We start from the raw sequence: 22,749 nt of genomic DNA, 5'->3' as shown, positions 1-22,749 counted from the left end.
TAAGTTTTAGAGCCCCATCTGTAAGGCAAATAGCCTGGGACCCTGTTTGCTGCCATCCAAGGTCACACTACAGAAGGAGCCAGGAATTCTGTGATCAAGCCATGGGTCTCAGAACGAAAATTTCCCTGGAGCCTGCACCTAGATCACTCTGCAGCACTGGTCTCTGGCCCTCCTAAAAACCCATGAATAAAATTTATGAATAAATATATTTTGCATGGCCTCTCCTACAGACCGTGGGGACGTCTGAGTGACACTGGGTCAGAACACCTGGAAGCCCTGGATGTGGACAAACCCAGCGCCTTTACTGGAACAGGCATTGCCCCGCTCAGTCCCTTGCATCTCCCTCTGTTCCTGCCTGGACTCTGCCAGAACCCACAACCACCCGCAAACTTTGTGGGGTGCTGAGGCTGTCACAGGGACCTGCTCTCTCCTGGGACAGAGGGACAAGAGCTGGCACGTCCCAGGGCCAGCCCGAGGAGCTGGTGGCTGCTGTGACCCTCGAGCACAGAGTGGAACTGCAGATTTCCACCACGGGAGCAGCAAGGCTGGGGCTGAGCTGGTGGGGAAACCCCCCAGAGCTTCTATCAGTGGCTGTGAGCAAATCTAGGGCAGGATGGAAATGCACAGCAGATTGGATCGACTTCAACAAACACCTTTTCCCTCCTCCCTTCTTTCCACTTCTCTTCCTGCCCACCTCCAGCAGCTCCTCTCTCTGCTGCTCATCTCCCTTTGTGCACCTCTTCCCCGCACTCTCCTCTCTAAACAGGTGCAGTCGCCACTCAATAGACTTTAATTACCACTTCAAGGGCTCTCACCGGGGTCTGCGGGAGGGTGGAGATGAATTTTCCCGAGGATTATGCGTGTGGCTGAGTTCTCTTCAGTCAGATGGTGATACTGCTGCCAGCCGGGATCCTTGGAGAGATCGGTTCTTCGGTTCTCTGTTCGTGTTAACAAAAAGGAAAACTGCTGCTGAAGGGGAAAAAAAAACCAAAAAAAACCAACCAAGCCATTACCTGGATTAATTAGCAGGACAGCAAATGGGGCTGGAGAAAAACATTATAGAAAATTTACAGCCCAGGAGTCTCAGCTGGGCTTCCAAACTATTATTCCTTGCAAATCAGAAGTGAAGAGCTCAGCATCTCGGAAGATTTCTGTGGGAGACTGGGCTCTAAAAATACAAGTTGTTTTTAACCACTTTACCTTTTTTTTTTTTGCTCTGTGCTCTTCCCATCACGGCTCACTGGAGAGAAGTGCTGTTAATGCATCCTGCTGGGACCCTGGGGATTCCTCCCAGGGAACGTGTGGGCTCATTCCTGGCTCCAGCACAGTTTGCCTGTGATGGAGGAATTATTCCCAGTGTTTAACTAGTAACATAACATTATTTTTATTATTAAGATCCTCTTCAAAAGGCACTCCTGGAGAATGCAGAGCAGCTTATGCCTGTCAGGACTGCCTGGGATTGTTTGCCCAGGATGTGAGTGCACATTTGTGGGGATGTACACAGAAATTTGGATATGTGCTCCTCTGTGCTGATACATGCAGAGAGGAGCTGGGAATATAACAGGATCTTTTGGGACAAGGGAGATTTCCAAACATTTCAAAAACCATTTCTTTCACTCAACATTAACATTTCTAATTTTTTTCATAAAATGAAATGTAGGAAGGAGGTTTTTATAGCAAATTAAGCAACATTTTGTTCTGCTGCAATTAAGTTTGTTTTCCTAAACAAGAAATTCAGCAAAACTGGGGAAATATTGCAGCCAAATGTGCTTTTGCAGATGTGTTTTCCATGAAACATTTTTGCCTAGCTCCAAAGCAGCTGGGTATGGGGGAAAGGAAAGGAAAGGAAAGGAAAGGAAAGGAAAGGAAAGGAAAGGAAAGGAAAGGAAAGGAAAGGAAAGGAAAGGAAAGGAAAGGAAAGGAAAGGAAAGGAAAGGAAAGGAAAGGAAAGGAAAGGAAAGGAAAGGAAAGGAAAGGAAAGGAAAGGAAAGAAAGGAAAGGAAAGGAAAGGAAAGGAAAGGAAAGGAAAGGAAAGGAAAGGAAAGGAAAGGAAAGGAAAGGAAAGGAAAGGAAAGGAAAGGAAAGGAAAGGAAAGGAAAGGAAAGGAAAGGAAAGGAAAGGAAAGGAAAGGAAAGGAAAGGAAAGGAAAGGAAAGGAAAGGAAAGGAAAGGAAAGGAAAGGAAAGGAAAGGAAAGGAAAGGAAAGGAAAGGAAAGGAAAGGAAAGGAAAGGTGGAATGGTTGGACTCAATGACCCAAACTCAATGGCTCTGTGCAATAACTCTGGAGAATGAGCAGAGTGACCATAACACACCTGCTTCTCCTACAAACTACCCTGTCAGCCCTGAGGCATCACCTCAGTCCCTGGGAATGTTCTGTTCCTCTTTCCTCAGGCTCAGGATGGAGCTGTACCCTGATAAGTGAAGAGGTGGAAGGCACAGGGACTGAGATGGGAAAAGGAAGTCACAGGTTCCCACTCACATTTCTCAGGTTCTCTCCTTCTCATGTAACAATTCTTCCAGCTTCTATGATTTAAAATCCTCCAGCACCTCTTCCTCCCACCCGTTCTTTCCTTGTGCATTTTGATTTCCAGGCCCGTCTACCACATGTTTTTCTGCCATTTCTGCAGGACTGGGATGAACATTGATCACAGCCATCTCAAGCCCATCTCTCATTTTTCCCAAAGAGCCGATGAAAATGTCACCCATGAGATAATAATCATGTTGCTTACATCCCTTAATTGCTCTCAAAGTACACGTCGAGGCTTCAGAGCCTCTTTGAAAGGCAGGTTCTGGCCTTTGGCACATTATTGACAGGCTGTTGATAAGCCCCTTTGTTGAGAAGCAATTTTGTCCTTTTTCCTGTACAATTTTTTGGTTTTTTTAAAGGCAGCCCTTTCAGAGTGAGTAGATTTTTAAAATAGAGCTGAGCTTTGAAGGAACAGGCATCAGAGTTATTCCGAGGAGCAGTGGCACACGTGGGAGAGGAGAGCTACCAGCACACTTTGTGCAGGACTCCGTACAGGAAATCAAACTGAGATGACAAATGGCTTCATCCTTGCTGCTTTTTAGTCCTTCCCCTCTCAGACCTGATAATTAGATGTTTATTTGTTTATTTGCAGTGTATTACTAAAGCATTGGATGTTTTGTGTGTTCTAGTGGATTGTTCCATGGTAAACAGGAGAAAGTGGACACTTCAGCTGTGCAGTGACTCATTTGTATCTATTAGTGATAATTCTTAGTGGTTTTTAATACCTGCTGATAAAAGTGGACTGAGATTTCCTCATCACAACCTCCCCTCCTGGTCACAGAAGCTTTGCAGGTCTGGGGGAGGACAGAGCAGAACCAGGCACACAGATCCTCCAGCAGCAGTGGACCCTGTGGCTGGTGCCTGAGCAATCCCCACCTCAGCTGCTGATTCCCAGAGGACACACAGGCCTTTAAGTCACCTTTTTAACAAAGATTTATTGTAACGTGCCCCTGAGGTGAGCCAGGATCCTTCTGGGGTAGATGCTGTGGGTTCCTCTCAAGGTAACCCCACCCCAGAGGTAACCCCACCTCTGGCACAGCCAAGCTCCAAACTCCAAGACAGCTTCCAACACAACCCTGAGCAAAATCCCCAGGCTCTTTGCAACTCAACCCCAGCCCTGAGAGAAATTAAATTCTTTCCTTTCTGAAACAATGTCCTTTGGAATGATTTTGCCCTTAATGAGCCCCAACTGGGCTGCTGTGTTCTGGAGCCACTGGTGTGCATGTTAACGAGGAGCTCGCTCCGTGTGGAAGTGTGGAGATGGCTGGCCCTGTAATGGGAGTCTGTTCAGCATCCTAAATCCTGCATTAGGCTGTGCCTGTAGGAACCCTGGGATGCTCCACAGAGACTGTCTGAAGGTAATCATCTCTCCCATCCTCCCAGCTGTCCCTAGCCGAGTGCTCAGCTTGCAGCTATTCCAGGAACCGCTGCAGACATGATAAAGTTTAGCCCCTAATGCATTCACCAGCAACAAGGTGGGGAAAGTGCCCGTTGATTTGGGATGGAAAGGGAAGAGACCAAGGGCTGTGGTATCCAGAGAAACCTCCATCTCACTGGGATTTGGGTCTTGAATCCTGTGAGGGACTGGGAGCCCTGGAATTTCATTGTTTTCTCTGAGTGGGTTCAAACCATGAGTGATACTCAAAGAAAATCATCTGCCTCAAATTTATCTTTGAGTCCTGCTTGATTCAAATGATGCATCCCAGTACTTCCCATACCAGAAACCAATTTCATACATCACATCCACTTAAATACACATTGTACAACAGGTAGAGGTACACAAACACATTTAGAGTAGTGTGTTACATGGAATGAGTCCATTCTTTAAAAATTCTGGAAAAGGAGTTCTTCCAAACCCATTCTCTCATTGACAGACCAGCAGAAAGATATAACACTGCTCTTCTAGAAAAATATACCAGCTTATTTATTTTTGAAAGTTGTGAACTCATTAGCTGGTAATTAATGTTTCACCCACCTGTGCAGCCCCTCCTGAGGTCACGTAAAACCTGCCCAGAGCTCCAAGCCCACCTTCGTCAGCACTGGGTGAGAACTGCTGAGATAAAATGTTGTCTGAATTAGATGGGGAGGATTAGAAAGGTGATAAAAGCTAAGCCAGGGGAAAAACAGACGATAAATAGGTCTGGCAAGATAGATGGATAATCTTCCTCCCAGGCCAAACCTGACAGGATAATCACCTTTTTCTGTTCTCTGGTTCCATTTGCTCGCGGATCACCAGAGCTTTACAGATATCACTGAACTTGGTTTTCTGGTACCCTGGAAATGGGGATCACAAGGTCTATCTTTATAAACAAGGGATTTGAGGTGCCTTATTTAGGAATTACTTCAGGTTTCAGATTAGGATTGCAAAAATCAGTCAAACCATTGCCTTTTCTCAGTTTGTTCCTCATCTCTTGCTGTGCCTCGGGCAGGGCTGAGGAGGAGCTGGTCAAACCAGAGCTGCTGCCACCTTTTCCCAGCTGAGGCAGGGTGGGAGTCAGTCCTGTCCTGTCCCAGGAGTGTCCCTGTCACCAGAGCCAGGCACTGTGCAAGGGCACAGCTCTGCTGCTGCTCCCTGATCCTGGTGGGGTCTGGATTCAGCCGTGTCCTCCTGTCCCCCCTGTCCCCTCTGCTTTCAGGGTACAGATTCTCTCTGAGCGGATCTAAACAACCCATTGGAGCAACTGAAAACTCTTTAAACATTCCCAGCTCTTTCCCACTTGGGAAAGGGTTTGTCTGAACTGGCCTTTGCTCTCCTTGCTCCTGAGGAATTTCCATTGCTCCTGATCCCAGCAAGGGCTGAGCCTGCAAAGCACTGCCCTTTGCTGGAGCCTTTGCCCTCCAGATGGGGACTCCTTGTCTGAGGGAAGGAATTCAGGATAAGTTTTCAATCTCTTTGTGGCATTGATTTCTCCATGAACATTCGACTGGCAACACAGAGCAATGGAATATTTGATTAGCCAGAATTACAGACCACAACATTAATAATTTTGTGAGCTGAACTGAAAAGATTTGCACTTGTTCTCACTGGGAATGGTGCAATTTTCTCCTTTCTAAGAGAAACTTTGCTCTAATGGCAGGGTGCATTGTCATCCCACAGGAGGAGGTATTGTCTATTGCCTCTGATTTTGGGGGGCTTGAATCCATGCAATTTTCACCTGGGCTGGACTCTTGTAGGTAGACTGTTCATCATGGTTCTGGATTTTCAAAAGAAATTAGCAATTTTGGACACCTTATATTTGTGTTTGAGACACTCTGGAAGGGACCGATTGCAAGAGGCAGGTGCTTAGAAGTCCCTGAAATCAGGATTAATTGGAATATGTCATGCTGGGCACCTGAAAACACTAAAATGCTTGGAAAATCACAGAGGAGGGAGTTGTGTTTCTGAACATGACTTGGGATGAATGTACAGCTTTAAGTAACACAGGATAAAGAGATTTTTGCATAACTTTATGGAAACATCCTTTAATCCTCAGCACAGCCAAGTGCTTGACTTTAGTTTGATTTCTGAGGGAGTTCAGTGCTGAAGTTTGTGCATTTGTATTCTCCTGAAGAGAAGCCTGACATTGTGTAAGTTACTGTAGGTTTATGAAAAATTCTGAGTCTCCAAATTAAAATAAATCAAAAGGCAAAGTTCTGTTCTCGAGGACACACAGAGTTTGCTGGCTTGTTCACCTGCAGAGCCACAGACTGTGTGTGCCATGGAAGATCTTTTCTTTGCCCTTCCTAAACCCCTGAGCCAGAGTCCCAGAGTCGGAATCTTTAAGCGCTGAACACACACAGAACACAATTTCCACATCCCAAGGAGCTTTGAGGTCCCCTCCAACCCAAACCATTCTGTCATTCTATGATTTGGGTGAGCAGAAAAACCAAATCCTTTGCTCAGACTTCCCTGATCTCTCACTCTGGCCCTGAACTGGGCCTGGAGGCTGCAGGACTGGGGTGGGTGCAGTGGGGCAGGTGCTGTGTCCCCAGTGCAGCGTTTGAGAGAGGCTGGAGGGGAACCCCTGCAGGTGTCTGGGGCAGAACAAATCCCTGCCAAAAGCACAACAACCTCATCCTGTTTATCCAGGCTCAAAAGCTGTCGTAGATCTTGTGTCTGAAATCCACTCTCTTTTTCCTGCTGAGATTCCCAAGCACCTCCCAGTCTCCCAGCTACTACCAGATGCCACGATTGCAGCGGAGTGGCAGCGACACACAGACAAATATTTGTGCAAGGCACACAGAGCCAGGAGCCTGGAACATTGTCTGTGTGCTGGGAGGGGGAGAGGGCAAGAAGGATCCTGCCTTTAACAGGCTTTATTTCTATTGAATTTTAAACAACAAATATCTGGATGTTTGTATGGTGTTTATTTCTAGCTAAATTTCAAATATTTCCTTCCAGCAGGTGATGTGGGACCCTCCTGCCAGATTCATTTCCTGTTTACTCATTTTGAAGAATATTTAAAGGGTCAGGAATTAAATTGAATTAAGTTCAGACCTTACCCTGAGTCCCCTGTTCTTCAGAGACCTCTGGGTTGGATCCATCTATGAGATCTACAGAAAATTGTCAGTAAAAAATAAAAGTGACAAAATATGCCCTGAACAAATGGAAATGAAACTTTGATTAAGCAAGACTTCACAATACAAAATTTAGTTAGCTTTGAGGATATGATATCATCTGCCCTACTATTTTTATATTAAATATGAAATCTGATTGTGGTAATTTCCCAGAATGTGGAGATAAACCCATAAAAGCAGGAATAGATATTTGGTGCAATATAATTTTCTGGCTTCTTCTGCAAGGCTTTTTGAGGTGGGAGGTGAAGAATATGGGAATTTTCCCCTTATTTTCCAGCTGAACCTCAAGGAGAAAAGCCTGATGTTGGTGTTGGCAGAAAGAAGGCACTGCCCAGATGAACCTCAGCAGTTGTTGCATTCAGGACAAATCAGAGTCACTGTGTGCACACAGAACTGATGGGAGATGTTAGAAGATTTATAGAGAGATAACAAAGATATCTCTCCACTCTAGTTCCATAGGGAAACATTACCACCCTTACTTTGTTCCATGTCTATAAAATATGTCTAAAGGCTGGGTGGATATTCAAGGCCTGAAAGGAAATAACTTTCTTTTTGAGTGTTTTTCTTCTTTTTTTTCCCCCAAAATATTTAATTCTGAAGTAAAAAATAGGAGTTTCCTTAAAATGGAGAACAGCTTGTTTCCTTTTCCTCTCAGTGGCCGACATCACTCAGGAAAAATACAAGTGCAAAGAGAGGAGATGTGGCCAGGCTGAGCCTGGATTAAATCACCTTGAGCCTCTGTTCAGCAAAGTGTTTAAACACACATTTAGCACAGCTGGGGGAGAATTTCCAATGAATTGGGATTCATTCAGGGAATATCCCAGCTTCAAAAAATGGGGATAAAACAAATGCAGCAAATCCCTTCAGCTGGCAATAGCTCTGTGAGATGCTTAATTTCCAAAGTGCTCGAACACTTGAACATTTTATCTTTTTTATTTTCTCTTTTAGATCCTTGGTTTAATAATCTAAAGAGAAAAAAAAATGCTTTATTTCAGCTTGAGCCAGAGATAAATACTTTGGTTTTTTATATAAATAAATACTTTATTTTTAAAAATACTTAAATTTTGTCAAAATTAAAACAAAAAAAAAAAAACAACCACTTAATTTGATCATGCTCATTTTTTTTCCTCTGAGGAGGGAGCATTTTGGGAAAAAATCCACTGTGATTTAGCCATCGAGCACTTCAAGATAACACAATCTGTCAATGGACCCAAAGTGTGCCACTACTGCAAGGCAGATTTTGAGTAGTCAGATAGAATCAGCCATGGAGGAAAAATAATTTCAAATAACTGTCCATGAAGCATCATCTCCCAACAGTATCTGGGTGAAATGTCTTGTTTCTCCTACAACTAGGGAATTTTAACAGCAACTTTACACACGAACTACCAGTCAGCCACATCTTCAAAACAAGAGCGCTGTGTTTTCCAGCATAAAGCTTTGATGTTGAGTAGATGGGAAGTGCAGGTTACATTTGGATTCACGTAATCATTCCGCGCTTCCAAAATGTTTTCATTCCCTGCCCTACCCGAGGCTGTGAGTGTGTCTTACCTGAGGCTGGGAGGGATGTTTGAGAAACGCATCCATCCCAACGTCCCTTCCCACCTCATCCAGACCCCGCGTCCCTCCCGAGTGCGGTGCCCGGGGCAGTGGTGCTGTGCCCGGGGCAGTGGTGCTGTGCCCGGGGCAGTGGCACGGTGCCCGGGGCAGTGGCACGGTGCCCGGGGCAGTGGGGCTGTACCCGGGGCAGTGGGGCTGTACCCGGGGCAGTGGCACGGTCATGGGCAGTGGTGCGGTGCCCGGGGCAGTGGTGCGGTGCCCGGGGCAGTGGCACGGTGCTCAGGGCAGTGGCACGGTGCCCGGGGCAGTGGCGCGGTGCCCGGGGCAGTGGCGCGGTGCCCGGGGCAGTGGTGCGGTGCCCGGGGCAGTGGTGCGGTGCCCGGGGCAGTGGTGCTGTGCCCGGGGCAGTGGTGCGGTGCCCGGGGCAGTGGTGCTGTGCCCGGGGCAGTGGTGCGGTGCCCGGGGCAGTGGTGCGGTGCCCGGGGCAGTGGCGCGGTGCCCGGGGCAGTGGTGCTGTGCCCGGGGCAGTGTCGCGGTGCCCGGGGCAGTAGCACGGTGCCCGGCCCCTGTGTGTCCGTGTCGGGCAGGGCTGGATGGGGACGCGACCCGGGCATCCCTACCCAGCACCGGGTACCTGCGGGCAGGTGACCGGGCTGTACCGCTCCCCTTTCCGCTCTCCTGCCGAGACCCCTCCGGGCTGGACTCACCGCGGCCCCGGCGAACATCCAGCGCCGCCTCGGTGGCTCTGGGTGGGCGGTGATGTCCCGGGAGAGTCCTGCCCGCGCCCGCCGGTGCGCGCTGCCGTTCCCGGTGCCGGGCGCTGTCCGTGGTGCTGATCCGCGGCCCCGCCGCCGGGATCCGGTCGGGCTGTGCCCGTCTCGCCGCGGCTGCCCCCAGGCCCGGGGGAGAGCGGCGCCCCTTCCCCCGAGCGCTCCCCGCAGCCGCCGGGCAGAGGCGGGACCGGTTCCGCAGGTGGCCGAGGAGCCTCACCTGTGCCTGGGCCACCCGAGCGGCGGAGGGGCCGGGGAAGCTGCCCTGCCTCTGCCCCGGGGCTTTTATGGCCCGCCGGGGGGGCGGCGGGCGGAGCGGCCGGGCGGGGACTCCGCGCCTCGGCCAACGGCAGCGGCCGCTCCGGGCAGCTGCGGCAGCATTACATCATGGGACCGCCCGCCTCCGGTCCAGGAGTCTCACCGGCAGCGGGGCCGCACGGCAACAGGTCCGGCCGGGGAGCAGCGAGCCCTGGAAACGGGGCAGCGCCGGCGGAGCGCGCCCCGAGCTCTGCCTGGAGGGGACAGCCGGGACAGCCCGCAGGGAGAGCACACCGGGCTCCAGCGGGGGCACGGAGCTTTGCTTTGTGCGGGTCGCTCGCCCCGGATTCCCCAGGACCAAACGCCGCCAGCCTGTCCTGTCCATCCTGCCGCAGTGTCCCACAGCCTGGGGGCTCGCACTCCAACCGACAAGCCAATCTTCAGCCCTTGTCATCCTGTTTTTGGGGCTGGCACAAACCCCAGCCCTCCATTTCTTCCCAAACCACCGAACTGAAAGACAGCCCAGATCTGAGTACCTGGAATCCCTTTGGACCTCTCCTGTTTCCAGAGCAAGGAGGTCAGACAACTTGTTCCCTCAAGTGTGCCAAGAGCACAGCATTCAGCACTGAGAACAAATTTACTTCCTAACCCTCACCTCCAGAAACACTCGTGTTCCTGGGTTTGACTGGGGGATGTCAGCAGGGATGGGTTTGAGTTGCACCTCTAGGATGGAAAGCACACAGCTTGTAGACACCAATTTTTCCAGGCTGCCCTAAGTTACCCTAGATGGTCAGCCTGTTGAGTAAAGCTTTGTCTTCTGGTATATCCTGTGCATGGGATGTGTTACCACATGATATCAAAGGAAAAATAAAAATTGCTGGCAACATTAATTATATAGAAATCAAAATGGTCCAGCGTTGAAGGCTTGGTCTGGCTAATACTTGAGATCTTGGGGCAATACTTGAGATGCACCTTCAGGTCTGACTGGGGTAATTTCTGCTACAAATGGATCCCTGTGGATAAGTAGGGGCTCTTAAGACCCGTAAGTAAGAGCAGATGACATGAAGGAGCCCGTTTTCAAGTGGCACTGGATGCTATTCAAATTACAGAGTGATTACAATAAAGCCAGGTGCTCTGTTTCCAACTCTTTTGTTTATTTGTTTGTTTGTTTTCCCCCACTACCATGGATCACAGGCCAAATCCTTTGCCTGGCTTATGCCAGCCCAGGCCCTGCCCAGCCACAGCAACAGCAACAGCGTTGTTTTGCCTGAGATAAAAGCTGGTTTGGGGCAGAATGTACCTGTGTGTGACACAAATCAGTGAACAGCCTGGGAGGCTCAAACCCTGCAGCAGGGCACGAGCCTGGCAGGACTTTGCCATGAATTAGTCACTGCACAAAGAATGTAGATTGGTGTTGGGGTAAGAGAAGGCGTTACAGCCTTGCTGGTGCCTGACCTTGGACGTGCGTCTGCAAGAGATTTTCATTCAGGAGACAAATATGGCAACCACTGCTCTCACTTGGTCCAGGCAAAACAGAAATTTGGGGGAAATATGATAAGAATGAGAGCTGAAGCTGTAAACAGCATCTTATGGAAAATGCTGAGGAGTGTTCAAGTCCTCAGATAACTAATTCCCTTAGAAGATACTAGAAAGGAAACCCAGAGTAAGGGAATGCTCCCAATTCTCCCAGCCTGGCTCCAGAGCAGAGGGGCTCCAGGCCTCTGTATCGACAAAGAACAGCCATTTTGCAGCAATTCACAAGGGATGAGATGTGCACAGGCACTGCCTGTTCTCCTGAGAGCTGCAGCCTCTTCTTTTAGGGCTGTTGGGCAGGACTTTGGGTTCGAGTCCTTTCCCTGCATTCTAACTGGTGATGCTCACCAGCAAATTCAGTTGAGGCTTCAGAAATATGATTTTCAAAGGGATCCAAGCGATGAACACAAGCTGTACCTGCCCAGCCCAAACTGTCTCAAGCCTGATCTACTTACTCAAAAGATTCATTTGAAATAGTTGGCTTATTTTGAGTAGAGAGCTGGGAACTCTCTGTGTCCATGGCACATTCATTCTCCCTGGCTTTTCCACCTTGGGAGACTCACTCATTTGCATTCCAGATTTGTTTCAGTGGAAGAGGGGATCGGACAGATTTTTTTTCATGGCGAAAGTCTGGGATGAACTTAGAATCCACGACAAGAAAGGCCACTGTTTGATTTCATTATTTTGAGTTGTTTTCCACCCCATACTCGGAGCAGCCCTCGCGGCACAGTAATTAGCAGTGGAGTGGAGGGGGAGCGTGCTGGACTTTGACCCCATCTGACCTGATTCATACAACATTTCTGATTAATGCCCCTGGTCACACGGCAGCTGTCAGAGACTTGTTGCTGGGCATCCAGAGGTTTCCAAGGGAACCGCTGCCTCTCCTGCCGATGCTCCTCAACAAGTGAGGGAGAGCCGCAGTTCGGTCCCAAGGGCCTGACGCCAGCCGGACAGAAGACAGGAGCAAAGGTGTGCGGAGAAACACCCAAAATTGAAAGCCCCCGTGTGGAATTCGGTGATGTCGCTGGCGGAGAGGCTCGGGCAGAGCCCTGCAGTGTGTGCTCGGCTCCCTGAGCCGTGAGCTGCCTTTGGCTCAGCCCATCCCGGCTGCACGCCCATCCCAGCCCACGCACCCCTCCAAGCAAACCACATCACAAACTGAACAGCAGCTCCAGAGCAGAGAGCTCTGCACAGAGCAGCTGGAGGACACGTTTGAGACCCCTTTCCTGAGGTGTGATAAAAGTCTCTTATAATCACAGAGGCCTCGGTGGAAGCTTCCCACCGCTGCATGCCCGGATCCAGCCTACCTGCATCCCTTGCAGGCTGGCACAGAGCTCCCACGCAGACCAGTCTGCTCTCCCTCCCCCAAACCCCTTACCCTGCACATGCAGCTGGAGCTCTGCCCACACGCAGGCGTGCCAGGCTGCGGGCACAGCAGCTCCTCTCACCTCCCTCCACACTCCCTCCCTGCTACCTGCAGGCATCTCGCTCCCAGCACCGCACAGCCCTGGTGTAATCCCCGCCTGGTCACACACAGAGCAGGGAACCACACCTCTGATATCACTGAGTCCAACTGTTAACTCACTGCTGCCGAATCTACCTACAGACCTTCCAGTGCAAAGGGAAACTGAGGCACAGGCAGTCTCTGCAGAGCTCTCTGCAGTGCAGAGAGTACTCAGAGCCACAGCTTTGAGCACAGCAGGAGGAGGCTGCAGGACAGAGGATCACAGAATAGTTTGGGTTGGAAGGGACCTTTAAGATCACCCAGTTCCATCCCTGCAGAGTGATACAGGCAGAGACAACTTCCACTAAACCATTTACGTGATGGGAAGGGAAAGATTCAGTCTGGTTCCTCTACCTGTTAACTTAGTCATACATCAGAATGTCTCATGCAGGAGGTGTATCCGACTGAGGAGAAACGTTATTTGGACTAAGACCAAAGGATTTGCAAGAAGAGCATCCTGGGTTTGGTTTGGGTAATGTTAATTTTCATTCTAGTAGCTGGAGGCACGATCAAAACTGCCTGTGAGACAGTGTAAGTGAAGGATGCACCACGAAAGTACAACTCCAGAAAGGGCAGAGAAGGCTACAAATGAACAGCAGCTCGTTAGAGTCGAGGTCTGGACAGACTCAGACACGCTGGTGTGGGGCTGAGCTCTCCCTCCACGCTCAGATTACGCCTGCCAAAGGACAAGGGGATGTTTGTGTGGAATAACCCACTTTTAATGAGGTGTCTGCCAAAGGCACAATCAAGGAGCGGCAGAGTCGCTCACGCCTCGGGGGAGTGGGGATGTGTCTCCTGCCTTTATCTCGGTGCTGTATTGAACCCCGTGTGCCTGTGCTTGAACTGCTGACATCGAGACCATCACAAACATAATGAGGAGGAAGAGGTCGCTTCAAGGCATGTGCCTGTCCTTGGTGGGGTTTGTGCTCACAGCTCCCACAAGAGACACTCCGCTGCTGCAGCACTTACAAGGAGAATATTGTAAAATATAAAGTCCATGCAAACAGAATAAACAAGGAGCTTGAGAGCTGGATCTGTCAGGGACTAGGGTAGCTTGTAAAAAGCGGTTAAGGGAAAAAAATTAAATAAATAAAAACAAGCTGAAGAGCAAACAAGAGCACTGGAGGCAATATTTCCACAAGCATTAAAAGTAGAACCTATGCTCCATTTTCAGAAGTGCTTTTAACACATAGAAGTCATAATCACATGCCCTTCCAATAAAATCTGGGATTCTACTTCCCTCAGGTATTTTAGATGCTGTTTCTCACAACAGGAGGAATCAGTGCCCCAGTGAAATTACCAGGCCAGTTTAAAACAAACAAAAAGAATTGCTTTTTCACACAGCACATAATTAAATCTTGGTGCTCATTTGCCACAGGATATCTTGTAGCCTGAAAATATAAATAGGTTCAAAAGGTTTTAGACAAGATTAGGGAGGTTTGGTCTATCAGTGATGATTAAACGTAATAGTTTGGATGCAACATCCAAGCAGAACCCACAGATTGCTGGAAGCTACAAAACTGCAGTTGGGAGAAGCCTTATTCTTTATACAGCCTTGTGACCTGTCCTGAGTATCTTCCTCTGGTTACATCCAGGGCCAGCACACTGGGATAAAGACGTGTCTCCTGTGGAGTGGTCAGACCATGTTTATAGTCCTCCCTGCACCCCACTCCAACTCGAACACCCAAGCCTTGTTTTGGATGAAAATGATGGAAAATAAACCCCTTGTGAGGCGCTGCAGCGTGTGCTCTGCTAGAGAGCAGTCTTATTCATTAAGGGAATGGTCTTGTATGCATTTGGGCCTGTTATCAGTAACACTCCAAAGGGAAATGGACTACTTAAACCTATTATATCACTGCTTTATTCACCGTGTGCTGCCATTTACCTCCTACATGACGCTGGGCTCTAATAGCACCAGTTCTGAGAAACCCTGCACATTAGCCACAAGCAGCTCATTAATCCACTGTTTTCATTCTTGCAAAAAAATGGGCTCCAACCACATGAGAGCTCAGATGCCGAGTGCTCAGCCAGAACCAAAACATCTCTGTTGTGCCAGCAGTTCTGAGGTATGCCCAAACAGAGCAGCACTTCCAGCTGATGGAGCACAAAGGTGGATCCTTGGCCTTGGGGGAACGAGGGCTGTGCAACCAGGGAATGGGACAAGTCTGTCAGCAAGCTGCTGTTGCAAGGAAGCCTGGAAAATCCAATTCCTGGAGGCTCCAAGTCAGGTCTGTGTGGCGTTCACTAGGATCAGGTCCTGGCTGTCGATGCAGCTTCATCCCAGGATATCAATTGTCCCAGACTAAAGAAAAAAAGAATGAAAGGCATGTCTTGAACTCCAGCACGGGGAGTCCATGAGCAGGCTGGGGACTGGCAGAATTAATTCCAAGCAGGTACAATGAGCTCTTCCTCGAGAGCCCTTGAGGAAAATGAAAGGCCCCATGTGCCAGCCCAAGGCACAGCCCGGGGAGTCCTTTGGCCGCTCCGCAAACACGCAGCGGTTGTGACACAAAGCAGCTGCCACATCTGTTCCATCAGGGACAAGAGCCCTGTAAGGGCCTGGCCTTTCTCTTCCGAGCCTGCTCCTGCTCCATGCTGAGGAGCCAAGCTGCTCCATCTCCTGGCTGCTGCATTCCCTGACCCAGCTCCTCTCCATCCCAGGGCAGAGCTCCTGCAGAACAGCGTGGGTGTCTCCAAACAGGATTATTGCTGCTGAAATCTCCAAGGCTAACAAACAAACCCTTTAACTGGAAGATGGACAAGAGCTCACATGAAAACAACTGCTCATCCACGTGGGAGTAATAGAACACCTGTGTTCACAAACGAGGCACAAACCAGGAACAAGGGGCAATACCTTTTCATGAATGAGATTTCAGGAATCTGAGCTCTGTTCTTCTGGTCACTTTTTCCTATCTTACTTATCCTGCCAGCTCTATCCCTGTCACAGATCTCTCCCAAAGCCATCAGGGTGCATAGAATGTAGAATATCCTGAGATTCCCACGTGGATCATCAAGTCCAATTCCTGAATGTGTTGCAAAAAATGTAAGCAGGGAAATCAGACTTAGGGTGAGCAGTTGAGTTCATTTCTGCTCTTGGGTGAGGACATGAGTGAAATGCGAGGCAAGGGGTAGAGTGCTGTTGATGGTGGCAGAATTCCTGCCTGACAGGGCTCTTAGTCCTGCTCAGAAGAACTGACAGCCCCACCATGCACACTGCCCAGGAAGACTGAGGCAGATAAAATCCCTCTTGCCAAAAGGAAATGTGATTCCAGGATCCCTCACCCTCCCTGCTCCAATGTGTCTGTGCAGAACAGCTCTCAATGAGCTGGGAGCTGAGAGGCACTTACAGAGGCATTTAGTCTCACACAAAACATTCTCCTGGGGCACGAGGGGGATGGAGCAAGGCTGGGCAGACTCTTTTCATTGAGCTCAGCTCCACTGAATCAATACATGATTAGGCAGCGACTCCAGCCCTTAATATTCCACCTCTGAGCAGTACCATGTTTGTGTTGAACAAGGAAGATCTAGGCTAGACATGGGGGGAAATTCTTTGCAGTGATAGGAATAATATATCCTGCAACAATCACTTCACCCAGCTGCACGACCTCCGAGCTCTGACCAGTGTGGGTGACAGGCCCCAGCTCCAGGCTGTCTCTGCCCCTCTTTCCTCTCCAGCTGAAGCTGCCATGCCAAGTGCCAGGACAAACAGGCTGCAAACCCCTCTCCCCACCTCCTGCCTCTCCCTGCCCCACCTGAGGCCCTGTTTTCTCTCGTGATGCTCCTAATGAAACTAAGTGGCTGCAAGCAGAAAGTTTCCACTTCCCGCCTGGGGGCTGATTAGTGCGGAGCTGCCACCGGCAGCATCCCGGCCGGAGCCTCCGCGGATGGGAGCCCTCGGGGGAGGGATAAAGCCCTGCTCCGTGCCCTCGGCTCAGCGAGCACCATTAGAGCCCTGACTGCCTAACCTGGCAACCTGAGAGAGCAGGACCTCGCTCTCTGGCTGCTGCGGCCGAGGTCTCTGGAAAACATGGGCTGATGTTTTCAGATGATCCATGGATGATCCATCCATGCATGGATGGATGATATCCTTGAGTCCTTGACACAGACTTGCAGCAGCACAACCCAGAGAAGAAGTAAAGTTCTTTTATCAGGCATGTTGCAGCAATCTTGGCTGGTGCTGCTCAAGCAGAGCTGGACTCACCTGCTGGTTTTGTGTGTGCTTAATGCTGTCAGAAGACACCTCTCGGCATCCCTGATGGATGGAGACTCTTTGTGTCCTGATGGAGGAAAAAGGGGCAGCTGCCAGGTGCTGCTCCATCTCTCCATCGCTGAACAGTGACAGAGATCAGGGCTGGCTGATGTCACCTGCCCTCTCTTGCTCCTGGGTTACTCTCCTGCACCTCGGAGTTCCTGGCCGTTCCTGGAAATCTGGGCTGAAACAGAAGGCCTGGGTTGCCCTGTGATCACCTTAGGGATGGGAGGGGAAAGTAAACAAGATTCTGCTCAGCACTGCAGAGACCAACTGCTCCAGTGTTGCCTGGCAGATGGGGCCCAAGAGGGAGACCATCTGTTTCCGAGTGAAGCCCTAAACTTCTCCCTGTGAGATCCCAGGCTGAAGAGATCCAACAGAGTTCAGGGGGTGCAGAGGCACAGGGGAGCAGCCGTGACCTGGAGGGCTCCTTCAGTCCTTGGTGGGCAACTTCCAGAGCAGAGCCAGGGCTTGGACCTTGAGTCTGTGGGCTGTTGGATTCCTGAGTGTTCCTATTCAATACATTATTTTTTTTCTCTCTACATCTCCACCCTCTCTTCCTCTTGGCAGTCCTTCCCATGTTTGTGCAGTGCTGTGGAACAGTCTGTGTTCCCTGTTGCAGAGCTGGGCAGGGCCTGTGTGGCTCACAGCTGCCACAGCCCTGCTCTCTGCCCATGCCACTCTCCTTGTCCCACCTGGCTGTGCCAAGGCCACCTGCCCAATCCCTGGCTGTTGACACTTCTCCTGGCTCCTACAGCACATCCAGGTGATACCAGCAGGGGTTAAAAACAGGCACATTGGGGAGGGAGGTTGGAGAAATGCTGTTAGACCTCAGGGCAGGGGTTGGCATCTCAGAGAGAAGGGGATGGCATCGGGGAAAGCTGGAGAAGGAAAGAGCAATTTGCTGCTAGTCAGCATGTCTGGGAAGCTGGGAACATATTGCACTAAACCGATAATAACACCTTGAACAGCAGGGTGGTCGTTTCCACCTGGCCTCGTGCTGGGCTCGGGCTCTCTCATTTCTTCCCCCCTGCAGCCAGGGAATCTGAGGCACTGGCATGGCACAGGTCACCCAGCCAGGCTGCAGCTGGAAAGAGGAGAGCTGCCACAGCCTCTTGGCTCTCCTTTTGCCCCAGCTCCATCCTCCTTCAGCTGGGGAGTGGGAAGGCACTGGAGCTCTTCCCTTAATTAGAAGTAACAGCTGAAGCACTTGAGAAACAAAAGCTCCTTTCTATCTCTGCCCCACTTTTTCTTGGGAGCCAGGGGTGGGGAGCAAATTGCTTAGAAGCCAGAAAGCGCCCTGGATCTTGTCACCATGGCTGCACAGGCACAGCCTCCTGTTATCTCCAGAGGAACAAAACCCTCCTCCCACCCTCCCTTGTCTCAGCTGGAGCTGATAAAAGGAGAAGAAATAAACAAAACAAATAATAGTAGTAATAAGAATAGAAAAATACCCCAGCCCAAACCAGCAAATAAATATTCAGGGAATGAACCAATCTTCTGCAGAACATATTATTTTCTGTAGTGGATTTTGGGTTGTTGGAGAGCTGAAGGACTCCAATGAGTATTTCAGGTTATAGAGGCCATCTCAGAAATACACAGTCAAAACTCAGGAGCATCCCAGATGATGCCATTTGCTGGAGAATAACGATCTCTACCTATATCCACATAATTGTATCATTCTGATTTATCTTTATATATGGATGTCTGCACTAATAACATGATCAGATATAACTTTTATGTCTTCTTGTTTGGAACCCACAATGATCACCCCCCTAAGATGTCAACAAGAGCTGGACTCCTGCCTCTTCTGCTTCTGGATCACCCCAGGTGCAGAGACAGAGAGTGTTGTCCAAATGCCCCTGGAGCTCTGGCAGCCCTGGGGCTGTTACCATTCCCTGGGCAGACTGGGCAGTGCCCACCACCCTCTGGGGGAAGAACTTTTTCCTAATATTCCACTTAACCTTCCCCTGAGAGACAACACATTTTTGTGCTACCACAGTTAAACTGCTTTTGGTACCTGAGCACCTTCAGTCTCTGCTGCAGTGTGGGCTTTAGAAAGTAAATCATAATGCAAACCAAAGTGGGCTGTTGCTGTTTTTGTTGTGTTCTCACAACTAAACAGCTAAATTTACACCAAATAGTATAGCTGCAAAGCAGTGAAAACTAGCAACCATATATTTGTATTTTGAGAGAAATTAGGGCTATTATGGTTGCTCCAGACGGGCTTCCTACAGGAACTGGGTGGATAATTTCACTGGGTGCTTCATGTACCAGAGCTCTGACCATCTGCTGAAGGGAACATACCTTTTAACAACATGTCTCGTTTTGGCTCCATGCCTTCAGGGCCACCTCCCTACAACAGGCACTATTTCAGTGCTTAATTACATTTACTGTTAGAAAGGACAACTTATTTTTAGTGCCTGTCTTTCCAATATCAGCTGGTGGCCACCAAATATTCCACTGCCTGTGTGTTTAAATCAGCCTGGGAATTATGTAGGCCACTGTAGCTGATGGCCCAGGGTAGCTCTAAGCTGTCTTGTATTAAAAAAAAAAAAAAAAAATTATTCATGTGTGAACAAACAAATGAAGGGGAATAGGAACAACTGATATTTCAGCTTAACCTAGTTTCCTCCTTTTGGCACTGGCTGGCACACTCAGTGCTTTGGCTCACCTACTTTTTTTTACTATCAGTAGTAGAAATGATAACACTTGCAATTTTAGCATGCAAATTATGACTTTATAATACAATGAACATTTTTCTTAAGTATTGTTTTTTGTTTGTAGCTTTTTCTTGCAACTGCAAAGGAATATCAAGCTGTCCTTCCAAAAAGACTGAATTAAGCGCCTGATTACATCTTTCCACTTTTCCCCACCCACAATTTCCCCCACTAGTTTTTGGCCCAACTATAGCAAAGTGGCACCTGTAAAAGTCCAACCTGGGGCACAAAAGACCATTCATTTACTCCTGGGAGACTTGAAGGGGTGGACTCTTATTTTAAACTTATCTTACCTTCCTTTGCATATGGATTTACCTGGATAAATTCATTTAGACCGTGACAACAGCTTGCTGAAAAGTTCAGGCTCTTGCTGATAGCTCTCGTGTCCTCCCATGGCCAGATAAACATGAACATCTGCATTGCCACTGTAAAAACAGCAATAAGGATATTAATGAAACTGGGGGGAGAACTGGGATGAGGTTCCAGTGCTCACATCCTCCTGGAAAACCCTCCCCAGGACCTCTCTCTGAAGGCAGACACTCAGATGGCTTTGAGAGCCTGAGCTGAGGTCATTTTGAGGGAGTTGCTGGTATTTCCCCAAACACACCTATCTGTAAAGAAGCCAGTGTAGGATTTCACAGCACACCAGGTGTTCAGGCCAGGTATGGACTTTTGGGGAACTTATGAGGGGAAATGAATTTGGCAATGCTGAGGATTGGGTTAGGGTTAGGGTTAGGGTTAGGGTTAGGGTTAGGGTTAGGGTTAGGGTTAGGGTTAGGGTTAGGGATTCCGTGACTCAGGTCACGGAATCATGAGTTGGAAGGGTCCCCCAAGGATCATCAGTCCAGGCCCTGCACAGGACACTCCAAAAATCGGGAAGGTCTCCCTGAGCCTCCTTTACTCCAGGCTGAGCCCTCTCAGCTCCCTCAGCTGCTCCTGGTGCTCCAGACCCTTCCCCAACTCTGTTCCCTTCCCTGGACACACTCCACCCCTCAATATCCTTCTTGTCCTGAGGGGTCCAAAACTTGTCACCCCTTTGTCTCCTACCCAGTGATGGTTAAAGATTCCCAGGGGCACATGGCTGTGGTGTGGCAGAGCTTGTTTCTGCCCAGGCAGTGTGTGACTTCCCTGTCCCCTGCTGACCATGGCACCCCTTTTATGCCCCAGCATCTCGTGCTGGATGAGTGCCTGTCCCTCCACTATCCCCACGCACCCACCAACTCCCAGCATCTGTGCCACTTGCTTGGCCTCTTTTCCTTTATGCTGCTCCCCTCCACTGTCGTGTGACAGCTATTGTGTGGTCCCTGCCACACAAAAGCCAGCCTGACCTAATTTAAATCAGTGCTATTGAAGCCGTTCTTGTTTTATCTCCCGGCACAAGGGCTGTGCTCCCCGTTTCAGAGGCAGAAGAGATGAATGGCTAATTGGGGGGGTATTGTGCACGGCAGCAGCGTTGTCTCCCGGCCCTGATTGTCAGCTCTCCTGCTCCACGATGCTTCCAGCTCCCCTCTTGGAACAGCCACGCAGGCTTTGGGAGTGGAGGGAGGAAAAGGGGAGAATGGGACTGTGCAGCCAGCGCAGCGTGTCAGGGAAACAAAGCCGAGCACGGCCGCCGGTGAGAGCTGGGGGAGGGCTCCTCGCTCAGAAAGGGCAGATGCTGGTGATAATAGAAGAGAATATCCAGCCTTCACCTCCAACTGGGGCCCCGGGTTATTTTTTTTCCCTGCCACAGTCCTTTCTCGTGCTCTGGGGATCGTGAGGCACAGAGGGCTTCCACACCCAGCAGTGCCACACGGCTGGGAAGTGCTGGGAGCGGAGGAAGTGGGATAGGTGAGGGACTGGAAGGGAGAATGCTGAAGGGGCAAAGTTTCAGCCGTCCCTGACAAAGCATCTTTGTCAGAAAAACCAGAACATCCCCGGGAGCCATTCCAGCAAGCAGGAACCAGCGGGAAGAGGGGGCTTTGTCCGGGCCCCCCAACCAGCGCTGCCCACGCGAGGAGCATCCAGAGCCCACGACTCGGTGTGGCACTGCCAGAACCAGGCAGCAGCACCGCGGGGGCCGGGTGGGTTTGGGAATTCACACCGACAGCACGACATCTCCACGGAATTCCTGCTTCTGCCTCCCATAGGTACCTTCCAAGGGCTTCCTCCCTGGCGCTGTCTGTTCTTGCAGCTCCTCTCTCCACCCATCGCCAAGCTGAAGGAGGGCTGCAGGAGAAAACAAAACCCAAAGCGTTTGAATCTTCCCACGGATGGGTCACTCACAGATCCACTTCCCCCTGCTCGAGGGAGGGAACCTTGCCCCCAGCTATTGATCAGCTCTGCTCAGCTGATGCTCAGTGCAAAGGTTGTAACCAGTCCTCTCTGCGGCTCTGCCAGCTGCAGGCAAAAAGGATTTCATTCCAGGATGTTTAACAACAACACGGAGCAAACAAGTCCCGAGACATCGGGTTTGTCACGGACTTGTAACATTATAATCCTTATCATAAATCAGATCAGAATAAAGCACTTGCAAGCCCTGAAGTTAAAGGACAAATGACAACCTCTTCTCTACCCCTTTTGGCCCCAAATCGAAAGATCACCTACAAAATTGTGAAATGAAATCATAAAATTAAAAATAGATTTTATTAAAAGAAAGTGTTACTAAAATTGAGGTTCTTTTTGCTTTTATCTGAGTTTATGATTCATTTCTCCATTCTAAGCCTTTTTCTGCAGCCAGCAGAGCATAAAATACACTCCAGTAAACAAAACAAAACAGGAAAACATAATTCTCATGTTTCCACCTGATTCCAAGGGCTGAGGTTTTACCAAAAAGAGAAGGATTGCCATTAAGTAAATTGTTAACATTGCAGTAGGGTAAGAGGAACAAACTTAGAACAGTCTGGGGTTGTCAGCTCTTGGCTGAGGGTGGTGAGGCCCTGGAATGGAATTCCCAGAGCAGCTGTGGCTGCCCCTGGATCCCTGGAAGTGTCCAAGGCCAGGCTGGACGGGATTTGGAGCATCCTGAGACAGTGGAAGGTGTCCCTGCTCATGGCAGGGGGTGGAATGAGATGAGATTTAAAGTTCTTCCAATT

At 49.6% G+C, this 22,749-nt stretch overlaps 1 protein-coding gene and 1 long non-coding RNA gene across 2 annotated transcripts; both read right to left on the bottom strand.

Moving 5' to 3' along the window:
- Positions 1–767: 767 nt before the first annotated feature.
- LOC140680748 (uncharacterized) lies at positions 768–10,054 on the bottom strand. Its single transcript, XM_072919235.1, has 7 exons — positions 9,964–10,054; positions 9,349–9,780; positions 7,010–7,060; positions 4,723–4,801; positions 4,503–4,577; positions 1,201–1,333; positions 768–936 (listed from the first exon to the last, which is right to left on the bottom strand). Exons 1-5 carry the CDS (start codon positions 10,052–10,054, stop codon positions 4,523–4,525), a joined length of 708 nt encoding a protein of 235 aa, XP_072775336.1. The 3' UTR covers positions 768–936; positions 1,201–1,333; positions 4,503–4,522.
- Positions 10,055–14,551: 4,497 nt separating this feature from the next.
- Positions 14,552–22,310, bottom strand: LOC115490841 (uncharacterized). Its single transcript, XR_012052152.1, has 3 exons — positions 21,809–22,310; positions 19,991–20,100; positions 14,552–15,008 (listed from the first exon to the last, which is right to left on the bottom strand). It is a non-coding gene; the product is annotated as an uncharacterized lncRNA (long non-coding RNA).
- Between the last annotated feature and the right edge of the window lie 439 nt (positions 22,311–22,749).

Source organism: Taeniopygia guttata, chromosome 28, assembly GCF_048771995.1.
Source record: "Taeniopygia guttata chromosome 28, bTaeGut7.mat, whole genome shotgun sequence".
In the NCBI taxonomy this organism is placed as follows: domain Eukaryota; kingdom Metazoa; phylum Chordata; class Aves; order Passeriformes; family Estrildidae; genus Taeniopygia; species Taeniopygia guttata.
Note: the sequence above shows the minus strand (reverse complement) of the source record. Positions and strands in the feature narration are given on the sequence as shown.

Coding starts and splice junctions, on each gene's coding strand:
- LOC140680748 (XM_072919235.1), bottom strand. CDS start 10,054: ATGGACAGGACAGGCTGGCGGCGTTTGGTCCTGGGGAATCCGGGGCGA. Junction 9,781..9,963: donor CGTGCCCCCGCTGGAGCCCG/GTGTGCTCTCCC, acceptor ATGCTGCCGCAG/CTGCCCGGAGCGGCCGCTGC. Junction 4,578..4,722: donor GAACCAGAGAACAGAAAAAG/GTGATTATCCTG, acceptor TTATCTCAGCAG/TTCTCACCCAGTGCTGACGA.